Below are 24,163 nucleotides of genomic sequence, written 5' to 3'. Positions count from 1 at the left end.
TGCGCAGTCTTTACCTCTAGGCGATAAACGTTTGCTCCTCCCTTGTACTATATCTTGGAAGGATCAAATAGAGACCACTGAGGCCTTCATTGACTCTGGCTCAGCAGCCAATTTTATGGATTATGAATTTGCTAAGAAATTGGGGATTAAGGGTTACGGTGGGGGTGTTACATAAAGAGAATCTACAGTTTCTGGTCTTGCGGATGACAACTTCCACGATCATTCTTGGTATGCCATGGTTACAACTTCACTCTCCTCAGATCAATTGGGCTTCAGGTCAACTAACGAGCTGGTCTACCCATTGTTATCATCATTGTTTAGCGAAGGTAACCTTGGGTAACACCAAGATTCAGATGGAAGGTTTGCCAGACCAATATTCAGAATTTGCGGACGTGTTTAGTCCCAAGTCAGCAGATAAACTTCCTCCTCACCGTCCTTTCGATTGTCCCATTGATCTCAGGTCTGGTTGTATGCCCCCTAGAGGCCATCTCTATAATTTATCTGGGCCAGAGAAATTAGCTATGCAAGAATACATCCGAGAAAACTTAGCTAAAGGCTTTATTCGTCCCTCTCGGTCACCAGCAGGGGCAGGATTCTTTTTTGTGAAAAAAAAGGATGGAGGCCTCCGTCCATGCATTGATTATCGGGGCCTAAATAAGATTACAGTAAAAAATCGTTATCCTTTGCCTTTAATTGACAATGTGTTTACCCAGGTCACCAATGCTAAGATTTTCTGGACTTGAGGGGTGCATACAACCTTGTGTGTATCAGGGACGGTGATGAATGGAAGATGGCCTTTAACACACCCGACGGGCATTACGAGTACCTAGTGATGCCCTTCAGGTTGTGTAACGCGCTGGCCGTCTTCCAAGAGCTGATTAACGAGGTCTTCAGAGAGGTGTTAGGCAAATTCGTCTTAGTGTACTTAGACGATATACTCATTTTTTCATCCAACCTCTCAGAACGGAGGAAACATGTTGGGTTTGTGTTACGGAAGTTGAGACAGAATATGCTGTATGCTAAATTGGAAAAGTGCATTTTCGAAGTGACCTCTGTCGCCTTTCTGGGGTACATAATCTCGACCTCCGGCCTCTCTATGGACCCTGGAAAGGTTTCAGCGGTCTTGGAATGGCCCCAACCTGTAGGACTGAAAGCCCTCCAGAGATTCCAGGGGTTCACCAACTACTACAGGAGGTTCATAAAGGGGTACTCTACGGTGATCTCACCTCTCACCAGTCTCACCAAGAAAGGGGCAGATACTCACCACTGGTCCCCGGAGGCCCATGCTGTTTTCTCCACTCTGAAGAAATTGTTCTGTTCTGCACCCATTCTGAGACATGTAGACGTCACCTTTCCCTTTATCGTAGAGGTAGATGCCTCAGAGGTAGGGGTAGGGGCTGTGCTGTCTCAGCATTCTGGTTTACAGGGAAAACTACATCCTTGTGCCTATTTTTCCTGTAGGTTTTCACCCGCAGAGAAAAACTACGATATAGACAATAGGGAACTTCTAGCCATCAAATTGGCCGTTGAGAAGTGGTGACATTGGTTAGAAGGGGCAGAACACACCATTACAGTTTACACTGACCACAAGAATTTGGAGTACATTGAGGGCGCAAAGAGACTTAGCCCCCGACAGGCCCGGTGGTCGTTATTTTTCTCAAGATTCAGATTTGTAATCACGTATACCCCTGGTAGTAAGAACATCAAGGCTGATGCCGTATCCAGGTGTTTTGAGCCCGAGACAGCACAGCCCACAGACCCTGAGACCATTATCCCTCAGAAGGTGGTCCTGGCAGCCACTGAAATCTGGAAAGACTGGACTGTCACTCTGAGTCCGTTTCAACAAGATGTTCCTGAGGGGAAGCCTGAGGGGGTCATGTTTGTACCATTACCTTTTCGCCTACAACTGTTACAGCTGTTTCATTACCACAAGAATGCTGGGCATCCTGGGGCCACCAGAACTCAGGATCTAATTGCTAGATGTGCTTAGTGGCCGTCATTAGCAACAGACTGTAAGGAGTATGTAAGAGAGTGTGCAGTGTGTGCTAGGAGCAAACCCTCCCGTCAAGCACCTGTTGGAACATTGCAGCCTTTACCAGTTCCGAGTGAACCTTGGACGCATTTGTCCATGGATTTTGTGGGCGAACTCCCCAAGTCTGAGGGCATGACGGTCATTTGGGTGGTAGTCGATCGATTCAGTAAGATGGCTCATTTTGTCCCCCTGAAAGGACTCCCCTCGGCCCAGGAATTGGCTGATCTCTTTATCCAGCACATTTTCCGGCTGCATGGCCTTCCAGAAAATATAGTATCAGATCGGGGAGTCCAATTTGTATCTAAGTTTTGGAGGGCATTCTGCCATCAGTTAGACATGGAGCTTTCTTTTTCATCAGGCTACCACCCACAGACCAATGGCCAGACCGAAAGAGTCAATCAGTCCCTGGAACAGTTTCTGAGATGTTATGTTGCAGATGCACAAACCGACTGGGTAAAGTTCTTGCCGTTTGCAGAATTTGCACACAACAATCTGAAGAGTTCCTCTTCAGGATTTTCCCCATTTCAGGTGGTGACGGGAAGGTCACCTAAGTTTACCCCATTGCCAGTGGCTTCTACTCCGTTTCCAGCCCTGGAGAATTGGCAGAGGTCTTTAAAGCAGATTTGGGGAATGGTTAAAGGTAATCTGGGGAGGGCTTTTCAGAACCAGAAGAAACAGGCTGACAGGAGAAGTTCCACAGAATGGGAATTTTTTCCTGGAGGTTTGGTCTGGGTGTCCACTAGTGTTGGGCGAACAGTGTTCGCCAATCACCACTGTTCGGGTTCTGCAGAACATCACCCTGTTCGGGTGATGTTCGAGTTCGGCCGAACACCTGATGGTGTTCGGCCAAACTGTTCGGCCATATGGCCGAACTAAGAGCGCATGGCCGAATGTTGCCCGAACGTTCGGCTAGCGCTGTGATTGGCTGAACGGGTCACGTGGTTCGGACCCGAACGCGCTCTGATTGGCCGAACGGGTCACGTGGTTCGGGTAAATAAATACCCGATTCACGTCATTTCTCCACCATTTGTCTGTGGGTTTAGCTTTGGGTAGGCAGGCAGGGTAGTTCTCTCTCCAGCCAGGCTAGCCAGGGTCCCCCAGTCATTGTGTCGCTGCTGGGAACAGTAGTACACCGCTCACCCACACTATATAGCATTGTGTTTACTGCCACTCTGTGTGTCTGCTGGGAACAGTAGTACACCGCTCACCCTGTATAGCATTGTGCTCTGTGTCGCTGCTGGGAGTAGTAGTACACCGCTCACCCACACTATGGGCCTGATTCACAAAGCGGTGCAAAGTGTTTGCACGCGAGTGAAAACCCCTGTATCACGCCTAAACACAGTTTAGGCATGATAGGAAGAAACTCGCGCGAATTTTCCACCCGGCACTTCGCGCGAAGCTCCCATTAAGTCCTATGGGACTTTGCGCGCGCGCGTTCGTGCGTATGCGCTTATGCGCGGTAGCTTCGCGCGAGTTAGAGCACAAAGCGGTGATAACTTTGCTAGTGCAAAGGTTATCACGCCTAAAGTCTTTTAGGCGTGATAACTGAGTTATCACCGCTTTGTGAATCGAGCCCTATATAGCATTGTGTTTACTGCCACTCTGTGTCTCTGCTGGGAACAGTAGTACACCACTCACCCTGTATAGCATTGTGCTCTGTGTCGCTGCTGGGAATAGTAGTACACCGCTCACCCACACTATATAGCATTGTGTTTACTGCCACTCTGTGTCTCTGCTGGGAACAGTAGTACACCGCTCACCCTGTATAGCATTGTGCTCTGTGTCGCTGCTGGGAATAGTAGTACACCGCTCACCCACACTATATAGCATTGTGTTTACTGCCACTCTGTGTCTCTGCTGGGAACAGTAGTACACCCGCTCACCCACCACTGTATAGCATTGTGCTCTGTGTCTCTGCTGGGAACAGTAGTACACCGCTAACCCACCACTGTATAGCATTGTGCTCTGTGTCGCTGCTGGGAACAGTAGTACACTGCTCACCCACACTATATAGCATTGTGTTTACTGCCACTCTGTGTCTCTGCTGGGAACAGTAGTACACCGCTCACCCACCACTGTATAGCATTGTGCTCTGTGTCTCTGCTGGGAACAGTAGTACACCGCTAACCCACCACTGTATAGCATTGTGCTCTGTGTCGCTGCTGGGAATAGTAGTACACCGCTCACCCACCACTGTATAGCATTGTGGTCTGTGTCGCTGCTGGGAACAGTAGTACACCGCTCACCCACACTATATAGCATTGTGTTTACTGCCACTCTGTGTGTCTGCTGTGAACAGTAGTACACCGCTCACCATGTATAGCATTGTGCTCTGTGTCGCTGCTGGGAATAGTAGTACACCGCTCACCCACACTATATAGCATTGTGTTTACTGCCACTGTGTGTCTCTGCTGGGAACAGTAGTACACCGCTCACCCACCACTGTATAGCATTGTGCTCTGTGTCGCTGCTGGGAATAGTAGTACACCGCTCACTGACCACTGTATAGCATTGTGGTCTGTGTCCGCACGCTTCTTGTCCTCATGCAAGGCCTGGGTTGTTGTGTCTCAAAGCGTGGCCTTCTCCTCCTGCGCCTCCTCCTGTTCCATCACGTGTGCTGCTGCTGGGTTAGCGTTACCAGTCCCTTTTCCTGGAACCTCTTATCTGTATTACATTTATGACTGCATGGCGGCAAAAAGCATGCTATCCGCACGCTTCTTGTCCTCATGCAAGGCCTGGGTGGTTGTGTCTCAAAGCGTGTCCTTCTCCTCCTGCGCCTCCTCCTGTTCCATCACGTGTGCTGCTGCTGGGTTAGCGTTACCGGTCCCTTTTCCTGGAACCTCTTATCTGTATTACATTTATGACTGCATGGCGGCAAAAAGCATGCTATCCGCACGCTTCTTGTCCTCATGCAAGGCCTGGGTTGTTGTGTCTCAAAGCGTGGCCTTCTCCTCCTGTGCCTCCTCCTGTTCCATCACGTGTGCTGCTGCTGGGTTAGCGTTACCGGTCCCTTTTCCTGGAACCTCTTATCTGTATTACATTTATGACTGCATGGCGGCAAAAAGCATGCTATCCGCACGCTTCTTGTCCTCATGCAAGGCCTGGGTTGTTGTGTCTCAAAGCGTGGCCTTCTCCTCCTGCGCCTCCTCCTGTTCCATCACGTGTGCTGCTGCTGGGTTAGCGTTACCGGTCCCTTTTTCTGGAACCTCTTATCTGTATTACATTTATGACTGCATGGCGGCAAAAAGCATGCTATCCGCACGCTTCTTGTCCTCATGCAAGGCCTGGGTTGTTGTGTCTCAAAGCGTGGCCTTCTCCTCCTGCGCCTCCTCCTGTTCCATCACGTGTGCTGCTGCTGGGTTAGCGTTACAGGTCCCTTTTCCTGGAACCTCTTATCTGTATTACATTTATGACTGCATGGCGGCAAAAAGCATGTTACCTGTGCAAAGAAAACAGACATTTCCCGCATTTAAAAGACAGTTTTCCCTTTAAAACTTTCAAATCGATTTTCTCAAAAACTATAAGCTCTTTTTGCTAATTTTTTTTCCTCTTGTACCCACTCCCAAGGTGCACATACCCTGTAAATTTGGGGTATGTAGCATGTAAGGAGGCTTTACAAAGCATGAAAGTTCGGGTCCCCATTGACTTCCATTATGTTCGGAGTTCGGCGCGAACACCCGAACATCGCGGCCATGTTCGGCCTGTTCGGCCCGAACATCTAGATGTTCGCCCAACACTAGTGTCCACACGACATTTGGCCTTAAAGCAACTGTCACCCAAGTTAGGCCCCAGATTTGTGGGTCCTTTTCCAGTGACCAGAAAAATCAATAATGTTGCTTATGCCATTGATCTCTCTACCAGCATGCGAGGTGTGAGATCATTTCATGTGTCCTTACTCAAGCCGGCGGTGCTCGTGGATTCCGCTCCCTCCCCCCTGTGTTGATTGATGACCAACCTGAGTATGAAATTGAGAAGATTCTGGACTCACTGCTTGTGCAGAACTCCGTGCAGTATTTGGTTCACTGGAAAGGGTATGGCATAGAGGAGAGAACTTGGGTGCCAGACTGTCGTGCACGCAGAGGAATTGAAGAAAGAATTCCATAACTTGCATCCTGGAAAGCCTGGTGGGAAGTGTCCAGAGTCCACTCCTCAGGGGGGGTACTGTAAGGAAACGCGGAAAAGCCGCTGCAAGTACTGACAGCAAGGCAGCCTATTCCGCGTCCAGCGTGGTGGTTTGCACGCAGCAGCATGCGTCTGGTGTGGCTCGGTCTGGTAGTTCACACAGATTCAGGAATACGCGCGCGCGCTGAGAGGCAGAACATTTATGACAGCCAAGGAGGGATCAGCTGACCAAGCGGGTCAGCTGACCTCAGAGCAAGTGACTATTGGTCAATCACTGATGGGTGGCGCCGGAGAGCGCTGCTCTATATATAGTTACTGCTGCTCAGTGTCAAGTTGTCTGCCGTTGCGAACACTACGTGGAAGTACTCAGACCTTAGTCAGATCCTACAGTGTGTTTGAACCAGGAGGACCTGGGAATTCACACTGAGCCAGATTACTTCTGTTTATCATTGTGTTATTATTCAGACTAGTTCCAGGGTGTCGAGACCATGGACCTTACACCCAAGATTAGGGAACTTGTGTATCATTGTGCTATTATTTCAGACTAGTTCCAGGGTGTCGAGACCATGGACCTCACACCCAAGATTAGGGAACTTGTGTTATCATTGTGCTATTATTCAGACTAGTTCCAGGGTGTCGAGACCACGGACCTCACACCCAAGATTAGGGAACTTGTGTTATCATTGTGCTATTATTCAGACTAGTTCCAGGGTGTCGAGACCACGGACCTCACACCCAAGATTAGGGAACTTGTGTTATCATTGTGCTATTATTCAGACTAGTTCCAGGGTGTCGAGACCACGGACCTCACACCCAAGCTTAGGGACTTGTGTTATCATTCTGTTATACTTCAGACTAGTTCCAGAGTGTAGAGACCACGGACCTCACACCCAAGACTAGGCATTGTTTGATATCTGTTATGACCTACTGCTTTCCTGACTATCCCTCTGCTCTCTGATTCGGTACCTACGCATATCTGATTATCTGTTGCCAACCCTGCCTGCCTTGGATACCGAATCAGCTTACTGTCTCTGCACCTTATCTGTCTGTGTGTTGCCGACCTGACTTGCCCGACCTCGAGAGTTATCTCTCTCCTTTTAGAGATAGTCTCCAGACCTGCTAGTGACATCCACCTTCAAGTGTCACTCACTCACAGGTCCCTCCTATCTTCAGTCTGGGACTCCACTTCTTTGGAGGTCTCAGGCTGCTGGAAGACTCTTGTACTTCTCAAAAGGCGGTATCGCCCATACTGCCAAAAAACCACCTGCTCCTCGGGTGGTTTTACTCAAAGTCATTACTGTTGCACCAACCACTCACACTATCTAGGTGTCCAGAGGTTAGTTATACTTGGATTATCGGTGATTCTGCAGATCATCAATAATCAGGTATATATCTGCATTCTTGGTGATACTGCAGATTATTATTATTATTATTATTTATTTATTTATAAAGCGCCAACATATTCCGTGGCGCTGTACAATGTAAGAAAACAAACAAGGGATACATAATGATACAGACAATGATATACATGGAAATATGAACACTGATACAAGATACAGCACTGCTGATTACAATTTGATTTAACAGGATGACTAAAATGTATAAATTTCTAACAGTGTGCAAGCAGTTGAATTAATAACATTCCATGACACAAAAGGGTGAGAGCCCTGCCCTTGCGAGCTTACAATCTGAAGGAATGGGGTGGAAACAATAATCCGATTCTCTCTGTGTGCTGACACCGATCGTTACAAAATAGTGCTGTATACAAAATGTGCTGTATAAAAAATGTTTTATACAACACTTTTTTATCTTTTAAAAATGTATGTTATATTACAATTTTAATTGCGCCTCTGTTCTGCTGTATTATCAAAAACTACAAGGTCAGTTTGAAAACTTTCCCTCCTTAAAGAGCAACTGTCAGGCATAAAATGAGAAATCAATTATTTATTTTTATCAGGTAAACAAGAAATAATGATGCTAACCAGGCAATCCAAAAGTCAAAATCACGATTTATTTTCTTGTAAAATGATCATACTCCAGTTTACCTAACTCTTATTTGGTACACACAAAATTTGGTACACAAAAAGGAAGTTGTAGGGCATGTTGGGTTGTCCTCTTTTGCTTCTGTACTTCCCCTCAGACTTAACGAATGCAGCCTGATTGGCTGAAGCCTCTTTCCCTCCTGTTTTCCCCTCCCACACCTCTGTTCCTCTCTGATTGGCCAATATTTCTCATGCTGAGACAATGCACTTTCTATAGTGAAGGGCGGGCAAATTGTCTTCAAAATAGCCACACTTAAAGAGACACTGAAGCGGAAAAAAAAATATGATATAATGATTTGTATGTGTAGTACAGCTAAGAAATAAGACATTAAGATCAGATCCATCAGTCTAATTGTTTCCAGTACAGGAAGAGTTAAGAGACTCCAGTTGTTATTTCTATGCAAAAAAGCCATTAAGCTCCACGACTTTCAAAGTCGCAGAGAGGTCTGTCTTCTGACTTTTATTATCTCAACTGTTAGTGAACAATTTTCTTTTTCTCTGCCAGAGGAGAGGTCAGTAGTTCACAAGACTTCACTGAAAAAATAATTTTGAATGCTGAGTGTTGTGTAATCTGCACATATTAGAGAATGATGCAATGTTAGAAAAACACTATATACCTGAAAATAAAAATGCGAAAATATTTTCTTTGCTGCTAATCTTCTAGTAATTATTTATAGTACACAACCAATTCATTATATCATATATTTTTTTTTTCGTTTCAGTGTCTCTTTAACCAGTTCGGCCTATCTGGATGAGCTTCCTCGTCCAGATAGGCACTGCTGCTGCCGCCGGCTGGTGCGCGCAATCGGGCACGCCCCTGCGCGCGCTCCCGCTGCCCGCCGCTAGCCCCCCGATCAGTGAATGGGAATATAATTCCCATTCACTGATCTAACTTCCCCGCAGAAATACCGACGTTTTCTCTCCAGAGAGCGCGGTATTTCTGCCCCCAGGACACTTCTCCCCAGCACTTTAGTTCTTGGATGCGAGATCGTTCGCATCCAGGACTTTTTTCACTTTTTTGTGGCCAAATAGTAAACTGCACCCACATACATTTTTTATAAAAAAAAATATTATTTTGCATTTAAAATTAGCAGTTTTCCTCCCACACCAAAAATTACCCACATACACTTTTTTTCAAAAAAAAATAAATAATAAAAAATACAATTAAAAAAAACAAAAACAACATAAATAGTTACCCAAGGGTCCGAACTTTTTAAATATGCATGTCAAGAGAATATGTTATTATATTATTTGAGATTATAAGCTTATAAATAGTGATGGACGCAAATTGAAAAAATGCACCTTTATTTCTAAATGAAATATCGGCACCATAAATTGTGATAGGGACATCGTTTAAGCGGTGTAATAACCGGGACAGATGGGCAAATAAAATACATGAGTTTTAATTATGGTAGCGTATATTAATTTCAAACTATAATGGCCAAAAACTGAGAAATAATGAATTTTTTTCATTTCTTTCTTAATCTTCCTGTTAAAATAGATTTAGAAAAAATAATTCTTAGCAAAATGTACAACCCAAAGAAAGCCTAATTAGTGGCGGTCAAAACAAGATATAGATCAATTTATTGTGATAAGTAGCAGTAAAGTTATAGGCAAATGAATGGGAGGTGAACGTTGCTCGGATGCATGAGATTTTCGGACTGCGGTGCTGAACCGGTTAAAATGGGAAAAGCTAAGAAGGATTTTCTCTTTTATTTACTGTAGAAAAATCACTAAAATCAAAATGTGGACAGTACAATACATATGTTATGTAAGGAGAGCAAGTATTTATCTATTTATGTATGTGGTTTTTTTTCTGAGATAGTAAGGCTGACAGCTCCTCTTTAACATACCCTGAAAATGTGGTGTTTGTAGCACATACAGGGGCTTTGCTATTTGCTATTAACCACTAATTATATATTTAGTTGTGATTTACACTCATAGTTACGGATACAAATGCGTAATTCCGATTTGTGATCTAATTTGAATTGAAACTGCAATTTGATTTGTAATTTCGACTATGGTTGAACTGAAAGCACATGAAGTTGTAATGGAAACAACTTGAAGCTGAAACCCACCACCTACGAGTATCACTGATCATTATCAAAATTGCTGCATAAGTTAAGGAGAAGGCTGAGAACAAGCTCCTCCCCCCCCCCCCCCCCCCAAAAAAAAAATAAAGAACCTTATAGTTTTTGAGAAAATCTATTTTAAAAATGCAGGAAAAAATGTTTTTTAAACTGTACATTTTTCCTTAGCATTTTTCTAAATCAACTCTCAAAAACTATAACGTGCTTTTGGAAAGTTATATTTTTGTTTTATTCCCACAACATATTTAACAATTGATGGCGCAAACCTCCGATTTTAGGTTCGCGAACCAGGTACGCAAACTTCCGCAAAGTTCGGTTAGCGCGAACTTTCGCGAACCGCAATAGACTTCAATGGGGAGGCGAACTTGGAAAACTAGAAACATTTATGCTGGCCACAAAAGTGATGGAAAAGATGTTTCAAGGGGTCTAACACCTGGAGGGGGGCATGGCGGAGTGAGAGACATGCCAAAAGTCCTGGGGAAAAATCCGGATTTGATGCAAAGCAGCGTTTTAAGGGTAGAAATCACATTGCATGGTAAATTGCAGGGCTAACGTGCTTTAAAACATCTTGCATGTGTATACATCAATCAGGGAGTGTAATTAGAGTACTGTTTCACACTGACACACCAAACTCACTGTGTAACGCACCGCAAACAGCTGTTTGCATAGTGACGGTCGTGCTGGAGTGGTGCGCACCATGGCGAGATTGCTCTTCCTCACTCAGTGATGTCAGGTAATGTCTGACTGTCTTATCAACTTTCAATGGTTCTTTCTCTACCATTGTTAAAGCTTACATCTATTTTTTTAAGTACTTGTTCTGCTTGCTGTTCAGAACCTGTAACGAGAATCTTTTATGGAGGGCAAGTCTGCCATTGTGAGTGACCACGGGTAATGGTCGGGGAATCCGAGTCCAGAGTGGGAGCCTAAGAAACGGCTACCACCACCACACATCCAAGGAAGGCAGCAGGCATGCTGTAGGTAAAGGACCAGGAACGGCTACCACACATCCAGGGAAGGCAGCAGGCATGGCATGCACGTTCCAAGGTAGTGACCAAAAGGAGGACTTTTGAGGCCATGCTGTAGATGACATTGATAGACTGTACTACCTGTAATGAGAATCTGTTATGGAGGGTAAGTCTGCCATCCATTCAAGTGAAAGGTATGCACTGACTGCCAGGTATAGTACAATGTGCAGTCAAAGATGCAGTGAAAGGTATGCACTGACTCAACTAATACAAAGTGCAGTCACACAGGTGCAGTTAACAGGTATGCACTGAGTGGTATATCACACTGTGTGCACTCACGTAGGTATGTGGGTGTACTGGACACAACAGGTAGGTATATGCAGTGATGAGGTGGGTGCACTGAACACAACAGGTAGGTATATGCAGTGATGAGGTGGGTGCACTGAACACAACAGGTAGATATATGCAGTGATGGGTATTACAATGTGCACCTGTCACACACAGACCGGTGCCAGACACTGCGTGCGATCACGTAGGTAGGTGGGTGCACAGTGAACAACAGGTAGGTATATGCAGTGGGTATTACAATGTGCACCTGTCACACACAGACAGGTAGTGGACAGGCACAGTGACACTGCGTGTGCTCAGCTCATATAGGTAGGTGGGTGCACTGTGAACAACAGGTAGGTATATGCAGTAATGGGTATTACAATGTGCACACAAGAACAAGATTAGCTCTCAAAAGAGCTGTTGAGGGGTGCTATTTTAGCAATACGAATCAGCAAGGAGCAAACTAAGAAGCCTACAAGAGCCTAACTAATCTTTCCCTATGAGAGTCTACAGCAGCTGTCCCTTCTCTAATTACTGCAGGCACACGAGTAAGTAAAATGGCCGGCGCTGCCTGCCCAGGGCCGGTCTTAGGTTTCACAGCGCCCTGAGCGAAACCGGATTTTGTTGCCCCCCCCCCATAAGTAGCATAGTTGTCCCCATATAGGTAGCATAGTTGCCCCCAGGGTAGGTAGTATAGTTGCCCCATATAGGTAGCATAGCTGCCCTCAGTGTAGCTAGTACAGTTTCCCCCAGTGTAGTAGCATGGTTGCCCCCAGTGTAGGTAGTATGCCCCCAGTGTTGGTAGTATGCCCCAGTGTAGGTAGTTTTCCCCAGTATGCCCCCAGTGTAGGTAGTATGCCCCCAGTGTAGGTAGTATGCCCCCAGTATGCCCCCAGTGTAGGTAGTATGCCCCCAGTGTAGGTAGTATGCCCCAGTATGCCCCCAGTGTAGATAGTATGCCCCCAGTGTAGGTAGTTTGCCCCAGTATGCCCCCAGTGTAGGTAGTATTCCCCCAGTGTAGGTAGTTTGCCCCCAGTGTAGGTAGTTTGCCCCCAGTGTAGGTAGTTTGCCCCCAGTGTAGGTAGTTTGCCCCCAGTATGCCCCCAGTGTAGGTAGTTTGCCCCCCAGTGTAGGTAGTTTTCTCCCAGTATGCCCCCAGTGTAGGTAGTTTGCCCCCAGTGTAGGTAGTATGCCCCCAGTGTAGGTAGTGTGCCCCCAGTGTAGGTAGTTTGCTCCCAGTGTAGGTAGTTTGCCACCAGTGTAGGTAGTTTGCCCCCAGTATGCCCCCAGATTAGGTAGTTTGCCCCCAGTGTAGGTAGTTTGCCCCCAGTGTAGGTAGTTTGCCACCAGTGTAGGTAGTTTGCCCCAGGCAACCCCCCTCCCTTTATGTGGCAGCGGGCCGGGCAGAGACTGAGTCACCTGACATCCAGCTCCAGCGCCGACGTCACTCTTCTCTCCCCGCCTCCGCTCCATCTGTAGTTAGAGCAGGCTACAAGAAAATGGCCGCCGTTTGTCTGCATTTGTGGACATCGGAGGCCATTTTCTTGTAGTCCTGCTCTAAATATAGACGGAGAGGACACAGGGAGATATCGGGGCGGCAAGGGGCGACAGGGCGCATGCGCCCTTGAGAGCAAGGCACCCTGAGTGACCGCACAGGTCGCTCATAGCAAAGGCCGGCCCTGTGCCTGCCTTTTATAAGGGGAGAGTGGCTCCAGGAGGGAGTGTAGCCTGATTGGTTACAATGTGCCTGCTGACTGTGATGTAGAGGGTCAAAGTTGACCCCAATTGTGCACTATGGAGGCAAATCAAACTTCTGGTAAAGTTCACGGTTCTCTGAGATCGCGAACCCCCAGAAGTTCGCCTGGAACCGTTTGCGGGCGAACCGTTCGGGCCATCTCTAGTGACAACACCAAGTATGGGTGCCTTGCAAGTAACCTCTTAGGGCTCAAACCCACTAGTAGCTTTTTCTAAGCACTACTGATTTGAAAAAGCTCTTGCTAATGCAATGCTATGGGGGGAGATTTTTATGAAACCACATCCCTCCAGTAGGATCACACCCATAGCATGACATGAGCAATTGCTTTCCAAGTCACATAGCGCTCAGAAAAGCGCTATAAGGCTTTGCTCACATCTAAAATAAAAATCGCTGAGGCCAGCGTTTTGCGATTTTGTGAGTGATTTTTTTCCCCCTCCCAGCGCTTACCAGCGTGCTACGTTTTTTTTTTTTTTATAAACCGCTTTTTTAACTCTTTCACCCAGAAATGAATAAATACAATGTACTTATTCATGAAAGCGCAAACGTAATCGCCGCACAAGGTGATTTTGTGAGCATTTTGCGCATTTCCTATACCTTCCATTATAGCAAAATCCCCCTAGAACTGGTGCAGGCAGCGCTTTGGTCAGTGGAAATCAGATGAAATGCACAGATATGAACAGTCCCATAAGGGATCATTGTACAAGCGCTTTTAGGGCGATTTTTAATATCACTGGTGCAGAAAAAATAGCGAAAACGCCCTAAGTGTGAACAATCCCTTAGGGCCCTTTTCCACCTGCAATCGCTAGCGTTCATGCTGAACGCTAGCGATTGCTGAATCGCAACACCGGCGATTCCCCCGACGTTTGCGGCCGCGGTTTTGCTATGCTATGCACTGCATAGCAAAATCGCGGCAATTATCGCTCCGCCGCGCGTTCGCGTTCCCGACAAAAGCGAATCGCGGTAGTGGAAATGACCTACCGCGATTCCTATGTTAAAAAGCAAACCGTAGCGATTGTAAAATCGCTAGCGGTTTGCGGTTTTGCGATTCAGCCAGCGCAAACGCGCTGGTGGAAAAGGGCCCTTAGTGGGTTTCAGGCTTAAAGTCAGCATGAAATTACACGCAGATTATGCGAAAATGACATGAAATTATGAATCAATTACACAAAATCAGTTGAATGTCCAAATTGTAATTACATATGGATGTAATTGTGAAAATGTATGCAAAAATGTATAATCATAATTAGCAGATTACGAACAAGATGGAACAAGATTTCCATATTGATGTACAAAGTCTCATTAAATATAGACATCCATAACAGGGCTATAAGATCATGATCATAAACTACTGACTCATGGGGTGCAGTGATCTCACCGCAGGTTGCCATGCCATTAGATCACCGCACAAGTGTGAAAGCACCCTGAATAAACATTTAGGCTGGTTTCGCAGTGGGACGTTAAAGTCCCACGTTACAGCAGCCAGTAACGCAGGCTAACTCACAGCACTGTAAAATCAATGTGCTGTTCACAGTGCCCACGTTGCGTTACATAGTAACGCAGCACGTTTAAACAAAGTGCTGCATGCTGTACGTTATACTGGGCTAAGCAGCGTTAGACTGTTTGCACATGCTCAGTAATGTTGGAGGAGGAGGTCTCCCCTCCTCCTCCGTAGCCAGCCACATGGCTAATTAATATTCACTGCACTGCAGAGATTCATGGTGGGACTGTAGTGTTGTCCGGATCATGAACGAATCGTTCATTTGATCCGGATTTTTTTGTGAGTCGAATCATCTGTGATCATTTCATTCAGTTCACAGTGGATGTCTGTCTGGAAGAAACAGGAACACACAGAATGTACAGTGCAGGGAAAGTCCTGTCCTGCTAGTCATTTCACCCAGTCTGCTTCCCTAGTAAAATGATTCAAATGATTCGGTTCAAAGATCCGGATCTTTTCAATGATCCGATTCAAATGATCTGAATCCTTAAAAAGATCCAGACTTCCTATCACTAACCTGGAGCGGCTGCTTTGAGAGCTGCATAACGCAGCTCAATCTGACGTCCAACTTCAACACCACCAAGCGTTGCGTTAGGGGCACGTTATGCGACCATAACGTCCCCTAAAACGCAACATCTTGGTGTGAAAGTAGCCTTAATGTGAAGAAGAAAAGAGAACTTAACAACCACTACATGTAAAGTGTGACAATACCGGTTTTCTTTCTAAATATGTTAGCTGGAATGCAGAAGTGGTGAGATGGGCACAGAGGCTTTACTTACCCCCAGGCTTCACATGTGACATTTCCTCTCTGAGGTTGTTAACTGCAGAAGAAAACAAAGTAGAGTTATCTTAGAAAATAAAATATATCTGTAGGTTTGTCAGGAAAGTGTTTACACTTCCAACTATGCAGAGTTGTAAAACCTCCCCTGTCCAGAGGGGCAATAAACCCCCTACTTACTCCTGCTTGCCAGATCTACAATCCTAGATCCCATGTTCAGAATCAGAATCAGAATCGCTTTATTTCGCCAGGATAAGTCAGAAGACAGGCCTATCATAAAACATTACCTGTCAAAGCAACATTCCTCCAGGTCCTGGCACTAAAGAGATCAGCTCTAAAATGTCCTTTAATTCACCCCTTCTATATTTAATTCAGCATTGTGACATAATGTGAGGAATATTGAATATTTGAAGTAGCATGACCACAGCTACAATAATACGCAAAGGCCGATACACCTTTAAAGAGATTAATGATTCTTGGTCCACAGCCTGAGATATCAATTCACATAGACAGGTAGTCTGGTTAACCAGGCATGATTGGTATCCATGATTTCAGCAAATTATGACAGAGCCTAAACTGTTGTTTATTTTATCATCTGCTACATATCTCTAAAGTTATGGCATAATCTGCGATTAAATGCCAAAACTCTCTTCCTGAGGCAAGGTCAGTTTGCTAGAGGTAGGATTATCTCTCAATACATTATCCACTCATAAATAGAGGGTTTAATTCCTGGAAACAAAGGCAGTTAATGATCCTGTAGCCTCCCTGGTGGTAATGACGATGCTTTCTACAAGTGGTATTAATGAGCTAGGTTCGTCTACGCTGAAAACAAGCCTGGAAAGAGTTATAATGGTGTTTGTGCACCAACTACTGGCAGTAGGCACATATTACAGGCAGCATTACAAAAAAATACTGTATATTGTACAGAGAATTACACTTATTGCCACATTGATCTGAACTCGGCCATGATGGACTATAATGACCACAATGACTATGAGTTGTGCAGCAGACCAGAGTGTGTACAGTGGTCCAATGACGATCCCTAAAGATCTGGCATGTCGGACCTTTAGCTATGCCTAAGCATGACCCAATGGCATTGTTCTTGGCACCTCCCCACCCGCTGGAAGCTGCTAAGTCAGTACCTTCACCCCCTTGCGCATCGCAACAGAGGCGTCATCAGCCAAAGGCGACAGTGCACTAACAACACTGTACAGAAGTGTCATCAGCCTTTGCACACGATGCGTCTTTTGTTATGCGGGGGAAGAAACAATGAGCGTTGTTATAATTTAAGTAGGCCTCAGTTACTTGGCCTGAGTTTAGGTAAAAGGCTTGTCCGCAGAGTATGTCTCTAAAATAGAATTTCTTGTGATGCAGGCAGAGGCATCTCAGTGTCTGCTTGAATAAACAAGCAGATACTGAGAACATGAGAACATGTTCCTGAAAGAAGGCCACAGGCTTGCTCTGACCTCAAGATGTACACCACAAGAACAGTAAACATAGGCCATGTTTTCTAAATACCAAATTCCAGTATGTATGCAAAAGGCATCATTAAATATTAATCGAGTAGGTGGGTATTATGACACCACGAGGGGGCTCAACCAATAGTCTGGTCTCGGGGATGGCAAAGATGATGTCACATTTAACTCTTTCCTAGTCGGTATAAAACACCCGGGACGGGGCGGACAGGGGGCATTCTGACTCTGATTCCTGCTATGCTTCCTACTTTAATGCTGACTGGAACCTCTAAGTATTTCATTCCTTTCTGTAATCTGATATAATGTATGCTGTACATAGGTAGTCTAGATGTAACTTAGAATAGATCTAAGAGGACCTGATTACAGTCACTAGGAAGGTAATCAAGAAGCTTGTAACGCAACATGAAGATTGGCGTGGCTAGGATATGATGAACTGTATCTATCTGAATTTCTGTTTCCTGAATAAATAACGTGAATATTGAAGAAGCCTGAGAAAGTCTATCTCCTGCTTGCTGTGATGAGTCGTGTGTGCAACTCTTGCTGATGAGTTTGCTGGTGCTGGAAAAAAGGTGATTAGAACAGTTTATAACAAGTGTGTGTAATGGAGAAGTTTCTGGTGGAGGGAGCTGCGAGAACAATGCTTTTGTGCTGTGCCCGGGCGTTACTAAAAATCTAACATGCTGGATCTTCATGCAATCGTTGTGCGCCTAATGTAGTCACACTGGTCTGACCATAATGACCACTCCGCCATAGCAGTCGTTATGGTGCACCACTCAGAGTTCAGACCAGCGTGTGTATATGGACCTTTACGGCTGGTTCAGTCGGATGTCTCAATCACCTTCCCAGAGACTCGTCCAAATGCTTTTCTGCAAGCGTGCAGAAAAGCATTTGTCGGCTTTCAGTGGCGTCATTTTTCATCCCGCAGGGGGACACAGGAGTGTGGCGCTAATGGACCTCAGAACAACCATACTGTGCTGCTTTCAGACAGTGGAAAAAAATAAAAATGCTGCTTTTGCATAAACGGCGGTAAATGACGTGCAAGTGTGCGTGTGAACTGGCCCTTAGTTGCCAAGTGAGATGTTTTAGGCAAACACTATACCGTATTTATTTCTGCATCTGTAGATTTATTTTTTCATCCATATTTGAGGAGGGTTTTTCTATTTGTGATTAAAAAGTTGAAATTTTAATTTAATTTTTTGACATGATTTTGTTCTGAAACTTTTATTATACTCAAAATGGATACTAGACCCCTGCTTGGCGGATTTTAGTAAGTTGCAATCAAAAATGTCCCGAAAATTAATTGAACCACTTTTTGCACAGAAATCCTGCAGGAATTGAACGCTAAGGAGGTTAATGCCAATCTTTAACATCAAAGATTTGCTAGCCTAATTGGACCTGAGCTTTTAGAAAAAAAATTATGATATAATGATTTGTATGTTGAACTGGTTGTACTGGTTGAACTGGTTGTACTGGTTGTACTGTATGTTGAACTGGTTGTACTGGTTGAACTTGATGGACGTATGTCTTTTTTCAACCATAATAACTATGTAACTATGTGTAGTACGGCTAAGAAATAATCCATTAGGAGCAGAGACATAAGTCTAATGTTGTTTCCAGTACAGGAAGAGTTGTTATCTCCAGTTGTTATCTATGTAAATTGCCGTTGAGCTCTAAAGGGGCCCATACACCTAACGATTTTCCCGCCGATATACAGCCGATTCGATCACAGTGATCGAATCAGCTGTGAAATCGCAGCGCACACCACTGACAGAACGATCGATTTCTGTCCGAAATCGATTGTTCCCGTCGATTCCCGTTGATCCGTCCGTGCGGAAGATTTTTCTCGATCGCCGGCGGGTCGGGAGTGTGTCGATAGCGGCGTTTGAATGCCCGACGACCGACGCAATACAGCGGGTATACATTACCTGTTTCGCTGGCGCGACTCCCCTGGTCCCCGCTGTCTTCTTTCCGCGCTGGGTTCCGGACCACTGCAGCTACACAGAACTTCCTGTCCCGGCAGGAAGTTTAAACAGTAGAGCGCCCTCTACTGTTTAAACTTCCCCTGGACAGGAAGTTCAGTAGCTGCAGGAACGGTCCGGAGCCTGGAGCGGAGAAGAAGACAGTGGGGACCAGGGAAGTTGTGCCGGCGAAGCAGGTAATGTATGCGGGGGGGGGCGGCAGCAGCGGCAGCTCCACAGATTGTGATCGGTTTCAGGCTGAAATCGATTCACAATCTGTTTGCAGTAAAGGTGGCCATACGATCCCTCTCTGATCAGATTCGATCAGAGAGGGATCTATCTGTTGGTCGAATCTGATGGCAAATCGACCAGTGTATGGCCACCTTAAGACTTTCAAAGTCGCAGAGGGCTCTGTGTTCTGAAGGCTGTTATCTTAACTGTATTGTTTTTATCTTTTGCAGAGAACAGTTCAGGACAAGTCAAAAGTTCACTGCCTGTTCTGTAAAAAAACATTTGCAATGCTGAGTAGTGTGTAAACTGCAAATATTAGAGAATGATGCAATGTTATAAAAAAAAGCTGTATAACTAAAAATAAAAATATGAGAATATTTTCTTTGCTACTAATGTTCTAGTAATTGTCCGTACTACACAACCAATTAATTATATCATATTTTTTTTTCGCTTCAGTGTCTCTTTAACTTGGACTATAAACAAAGGACTATCTACCAACATTCCTGGTCTCATAATTAAAGGACACAATAACTCCATAGACTGCTCAGATTTTCTCCAGTTACTTTTTATTCCTATTACTTTATTATAACAATGTGTCCAATGCTACATAAATGTGCACATTAGAGCCTCGGAAGAAGCTTACCCAAGTGATACGGTCATCGGGCCGCACACCCTGTGGTGCCCACCACTACCCCAGACATCCCTTCACTGCTGAGCATGATAAGCAGCATCTGATGTGTATGTGAAAATGTTCATGGTGGATTGATATGATCTATTGTACCAGTAGTGCCAAGCGCTCTCTCTTCTTTTGAGCATCCATTGAGGTTCTGAACCTGCATGCTTTGATCACACTGATGTTGTGGTAATAGAGGTACTTGTGTCTCACATCCTGCAGCCAGTTTCTCTGTGTGCCTGCCCATTTTCTGTATTGTGCAATGCTACATAAATGTGGTCATTGTAAAGTGATCTTTTATGCATTTATTTTATTAGAAAAGTAGCAGAAGACACGGCATTGCCATGGTATGTATTCGGGTGGTGTTGGCTCCGCTCACTTTTTCTAACCTTGACACAGTCACGCAATGACCAAGTTTATGAGGGTTGGAGTCCTTGACATCAATTTAAATGTTTCCATTGAAATGAAACAAATCTGATTGCCTGTTTGTGGCTCCGCCCCTTTTCTGAATTTGAATCCCAGTCACCCATTGACCAACTGTACCAGGTTCGAGGCCTCTGGCACTAACAGTGCCAGAACGGAAGCAATTTAAATGTTCCCCTGGAAAATCAATAGGTGCATTTTGATTGGCTGTTGTAGACTCCACCCACTTTCCTGAATATTAATCCCAGTCACCCAGTGACCTTGTGTGCCGAGTTTGAAAACCCTGCCATTAACAGTGTAATAATGGCTGCAGTTTACATTTTCCCATTGAAAATTAATTGCTGGAATTTGATTGGCTGTTTATGCTCCGCCCACTTTGTCCAAATTATTCACCTCGGTCACCAAGTGACCAACTGTTGCAAGTTTAGGGACTTTGGCTCTATTACTGTGTAAATGGCAGCCTTTACATGCTTTCCATTATTGTGAATGGTTGAAATGTGATTGGCTGTTTTTGGTTCCGCCCAGGTGTGCAGGGGGGAACCTGAGACATCCAGAACATATCACATATCGCAGGTAGTAAGGGATCTGTATACCAAGTTTAGTTGAAATGGGTTGAGGCATTTTCGAGTGATCGCAGCACACACACACACACGTCCAATTTTATATATATAGATTTAATGCTAAAAAAGTTTGTCTAAGTGCTTGTTTTGAATATCCTCTGCAAAGATATTCTGCCTTTCAGAGAGGTCGTTACCATCATTGTTTTATTGTTATATATTGTTATAACTAGTGAGGTTGTTGGAATAACACCCCTTTTCCTACAGGACTAGCTAGGGTTAGGATTGCATATTTGCATGCTAATGTGAATTGATGGCAGCATACTTGATCTCTATATGAGATTGCAGGTTGTATTGATTGTACATACAGTTGAAATTGTATTGTTTGTGTACTCACCAACCAATCCAAAAGGTTACTTTGTCTGCAGTGTTGATTCCTTTCAGAATCCCTTCAGTGCCTGAGGGCTGAATGGTAATCTGTGACAAAGAGATCAGGTATTGGAGGTTGACGTCACAATGGAGCCCTATGAGTATTAGGGGCAAGGGAAGGGCTTTGTGAGCTGTGGCCACACCCTTTCCTACCCACATGCCAACGAGGCATCCTCAGCTCCAGTGCTGAGCAGTGTATAGTGTGGGCAGATAGGGGGAGTGGCTACAAGTCATTTCTGGACTTCATGGTTCTGTTAGGATCTGTGGGATGCCTTGCCTATTGGTACTCTAGAAAATCAGTATCACCTGCCCCAGGAGCAGTTGGCGAGATACCTGACCCCCACGACAAGTAGTTGAATACTTTTGAGGAGCTACCACTAGAAAAAGATCATGGTTATGCACCTCTCAGGGCTGCTATAATTGCCAAGTGCCAGCTGACCCCAAAGGTCTATCCAAGATATTTCAGTCTCTGCAGAATGGACCCTCAGACACGTATGTGAACGTGACCAGCTATTTATTTATAACATTCTGACAGTGGGCCCATAGCCTTCCTAAAGACACTTATCAGGCCCTTGAGGACCTTATTATACGAGACCAGCTCAGTGTGTTTGTCCTGCTGATGTTAGACAGTTTATGTTGGAACGGAAGCCTGAGTCAGTGAAAGATGTTGCTGAACAGGCCACCATTGTCACTATCCGGGTGCCTGACAGTCACACACTCTGTCCCTTTGCTGGAAAGTGGGGAAAAAATGTACACCAATCCCTCCTCCTGCTCCTCTGACCTGGGTGCCTCATAAGCCAGCAGCTGGAACTGCTGCTAAGAAGCCAGATGCACCAGACAGGCACCAATATCACTACTGTCCCAAGCCAGAACATATGAAGGTTACTTGTACAGAGCTGAAGAAGACCACACCATCAACTAGCCCACAGCAGGTTAGCAACTCTTCAACACCTACATCATCATTCATGTAACTCGCCGGTGGGAAAGAGATCCACCACAGCTCCAGCAATCATCAGAGTGTCAAAGTGAATGACCAGACTGTACATGGCTTCGGAGATACAGGAGCAGACGTCACCTTGGTTTATTTTAACCTGGTTAGGATCTGGGCACATTGGAGACTTATTAGGAACCTGCCGCAGACACCCAAAAATTCCCAAGCTGGACTCTCTGCCCCCAACCAGGAATGTTGCAATCTTAGGCCAGGAGAGAGGAAGGGGAGGGAGGTGGGAGTACTTCTTTTTCTTCAAAGGGATGGAGAAGAAAAAATAGGTACCTGTTTTTGAATGTACAGTCATCTAAGCTGATCGCACTGATTGGATAGTGGTGGGGAATAAATAAACAATAGGAAAATGTGTTAATAAAACAAATAAATACTTGTCAAAAAAAATCTGGGGTAAGATCAGGACCCACCAACAGAAAGCTCTGTTGGTGGGCAGAAAAAGGGGGAGGGGGAAATTTACTTGTGTGCTGAGTTTTACAGCCCTGCAGTGAGGCCTTAAAGCTGCAGTGGCCTATTTTGCAAAAAAGATAGCCTGGTCACTAGGGGGGCTTAAGCCCGTGGTCCTTAAGTGGTTAAGGTGGGATTCCCCTGATGAAGTGAACAATATCTGTGTGTTGTGTTCAATGAAAACATCAAGGAATGTTCAAACCTCAGATGGCAAACTATCAATGAAACAGCAAAGTCCCCAGTATCCGGCACTGCAGGGATCACCTGATGCCGGATACAGATGTTTGTAAGTTGCTTGAGCAACCACCCTAAAAAGCACAACCATCACCCGTGCAGAATTAATTACTTATCGAGTGCCCAGTGACATCTTCTTGCCATCCTGAAGCTCACAGCAGCTTTCCAATGTCCTCCGTGCACAGCTCCTGGCATGTCACCTGACCCTTGTCGGGTCACGTGACACACTGGAAGCCATGCACGCAAGCCATAAAGCCGCAAGGAGCTGCAAGATGGTTAGAAGATGGCGCTGGACACTAGAGACGTATCTAATTTCCTGCAAAACCACCTGCAAACCCCACAAATCATAGTGCCCATTATTCCCTCAGGCATGCTGGTTAGTTGAGACTTCTGTTTGCTTGAGTTCCAGATAACAGGGACTTTGCTGTAGTATTATTGTGATACTTTATAGATACTTGAAGGCACACCCTTCCATTGGGAGTGACTGAATCATCTGAGAGCTGAAGCTACCCTATTCTCTGCACCAGACAAGGTTACAGGCATAACAATAATAGACAGGGGCGTTGCTAGGATCCTAAGACATCTGGGGCACTTTTGGGCTCTCCAGCTGGAAAATAGGTGTGGCCATGCATTGGAATGTGGGTGTGGTCATAGGTGGGGCCAAATTTTCATGAACTTAACTGTGGTCTAAGTAGACCTGCCCAGCAAAATGTTGGATTAATTTTAGATGAATGAAAACAAAAACAAAAAAATAACAAAAATGCAGAATATCACATACATAGGCAGTGTTACTTTTTGGAGACTGCCTCTATTAGATCCTACACCGCACATGTGGCTGTTCTAGCCTGATGCGATGTAGGATCTACACCACCCCCGTTTCTGCTCTCGCCCGTGATGGTGCGCACCCGAGAGGGGAGATTAAGCTGTCGTATGACAGATGACATCTCCCCTCAATGATAAGCAGCCATCGTGTATGGCTGCTGATCACATGATCACTACGATCACCGGCGGATCGTAGTGATCACTTACAGAGCTGTGGTGGTAGTTGGGAAGAAGAGGATCCACTCACCTCCCTGCGGTTCCCCCGATGATCAACGCTCCCTACCGCTCTGCCCGGTATTTCTGCTTG

The 24,163-nt window shown here is 45.3% G+C and overlaps 1 protein-coding gene across 2 annotated transcripts in view; it reads right to left on the bottom strand.

Moving 5' to 3' along the window:
• LOC137571169 (uncharacterized) overlaps positions 1-24,163 on the bottom strand; it is a 112,752-nt gene that overhangs the window by 48,219 nt on the left and 40,370 nt on the right. For both annotated transcript variants that reach the window (XM_068279968.1, XM_068279969.1), the window contains exon 4: positions 15,609-15,650. In XM_068279968.1, the coding sequence (XP_068136069.1) occupies positions 15,609-15,650 (42 nt within the window). The remainder of the gene's footprint in view (positions 1-15,608; positions 15,651-24,163) is intronic.

Source organism: Hyperolius riggenbachi, chromosome 4 (genome assembly GCF_040937935.1).
Source record: "Hyperolius riggenbachi isolate aHypRig1 chromosome 4, aHypRig1.pri, whole genome shotgun sequence".
Taxonomy (NCBI): domain Eukaryota; kingdom Metazoa; phylum Chordata; class Amphibia; order Anura; family Hyperoliidae; genus Hyperolius; species Hyperolius riggenbachi.
The sequence above is the reverse complement of the archived record's forward strand: the minus strand, read 5'-3'. Positions and strand labels throughout refer to the sequence as shown.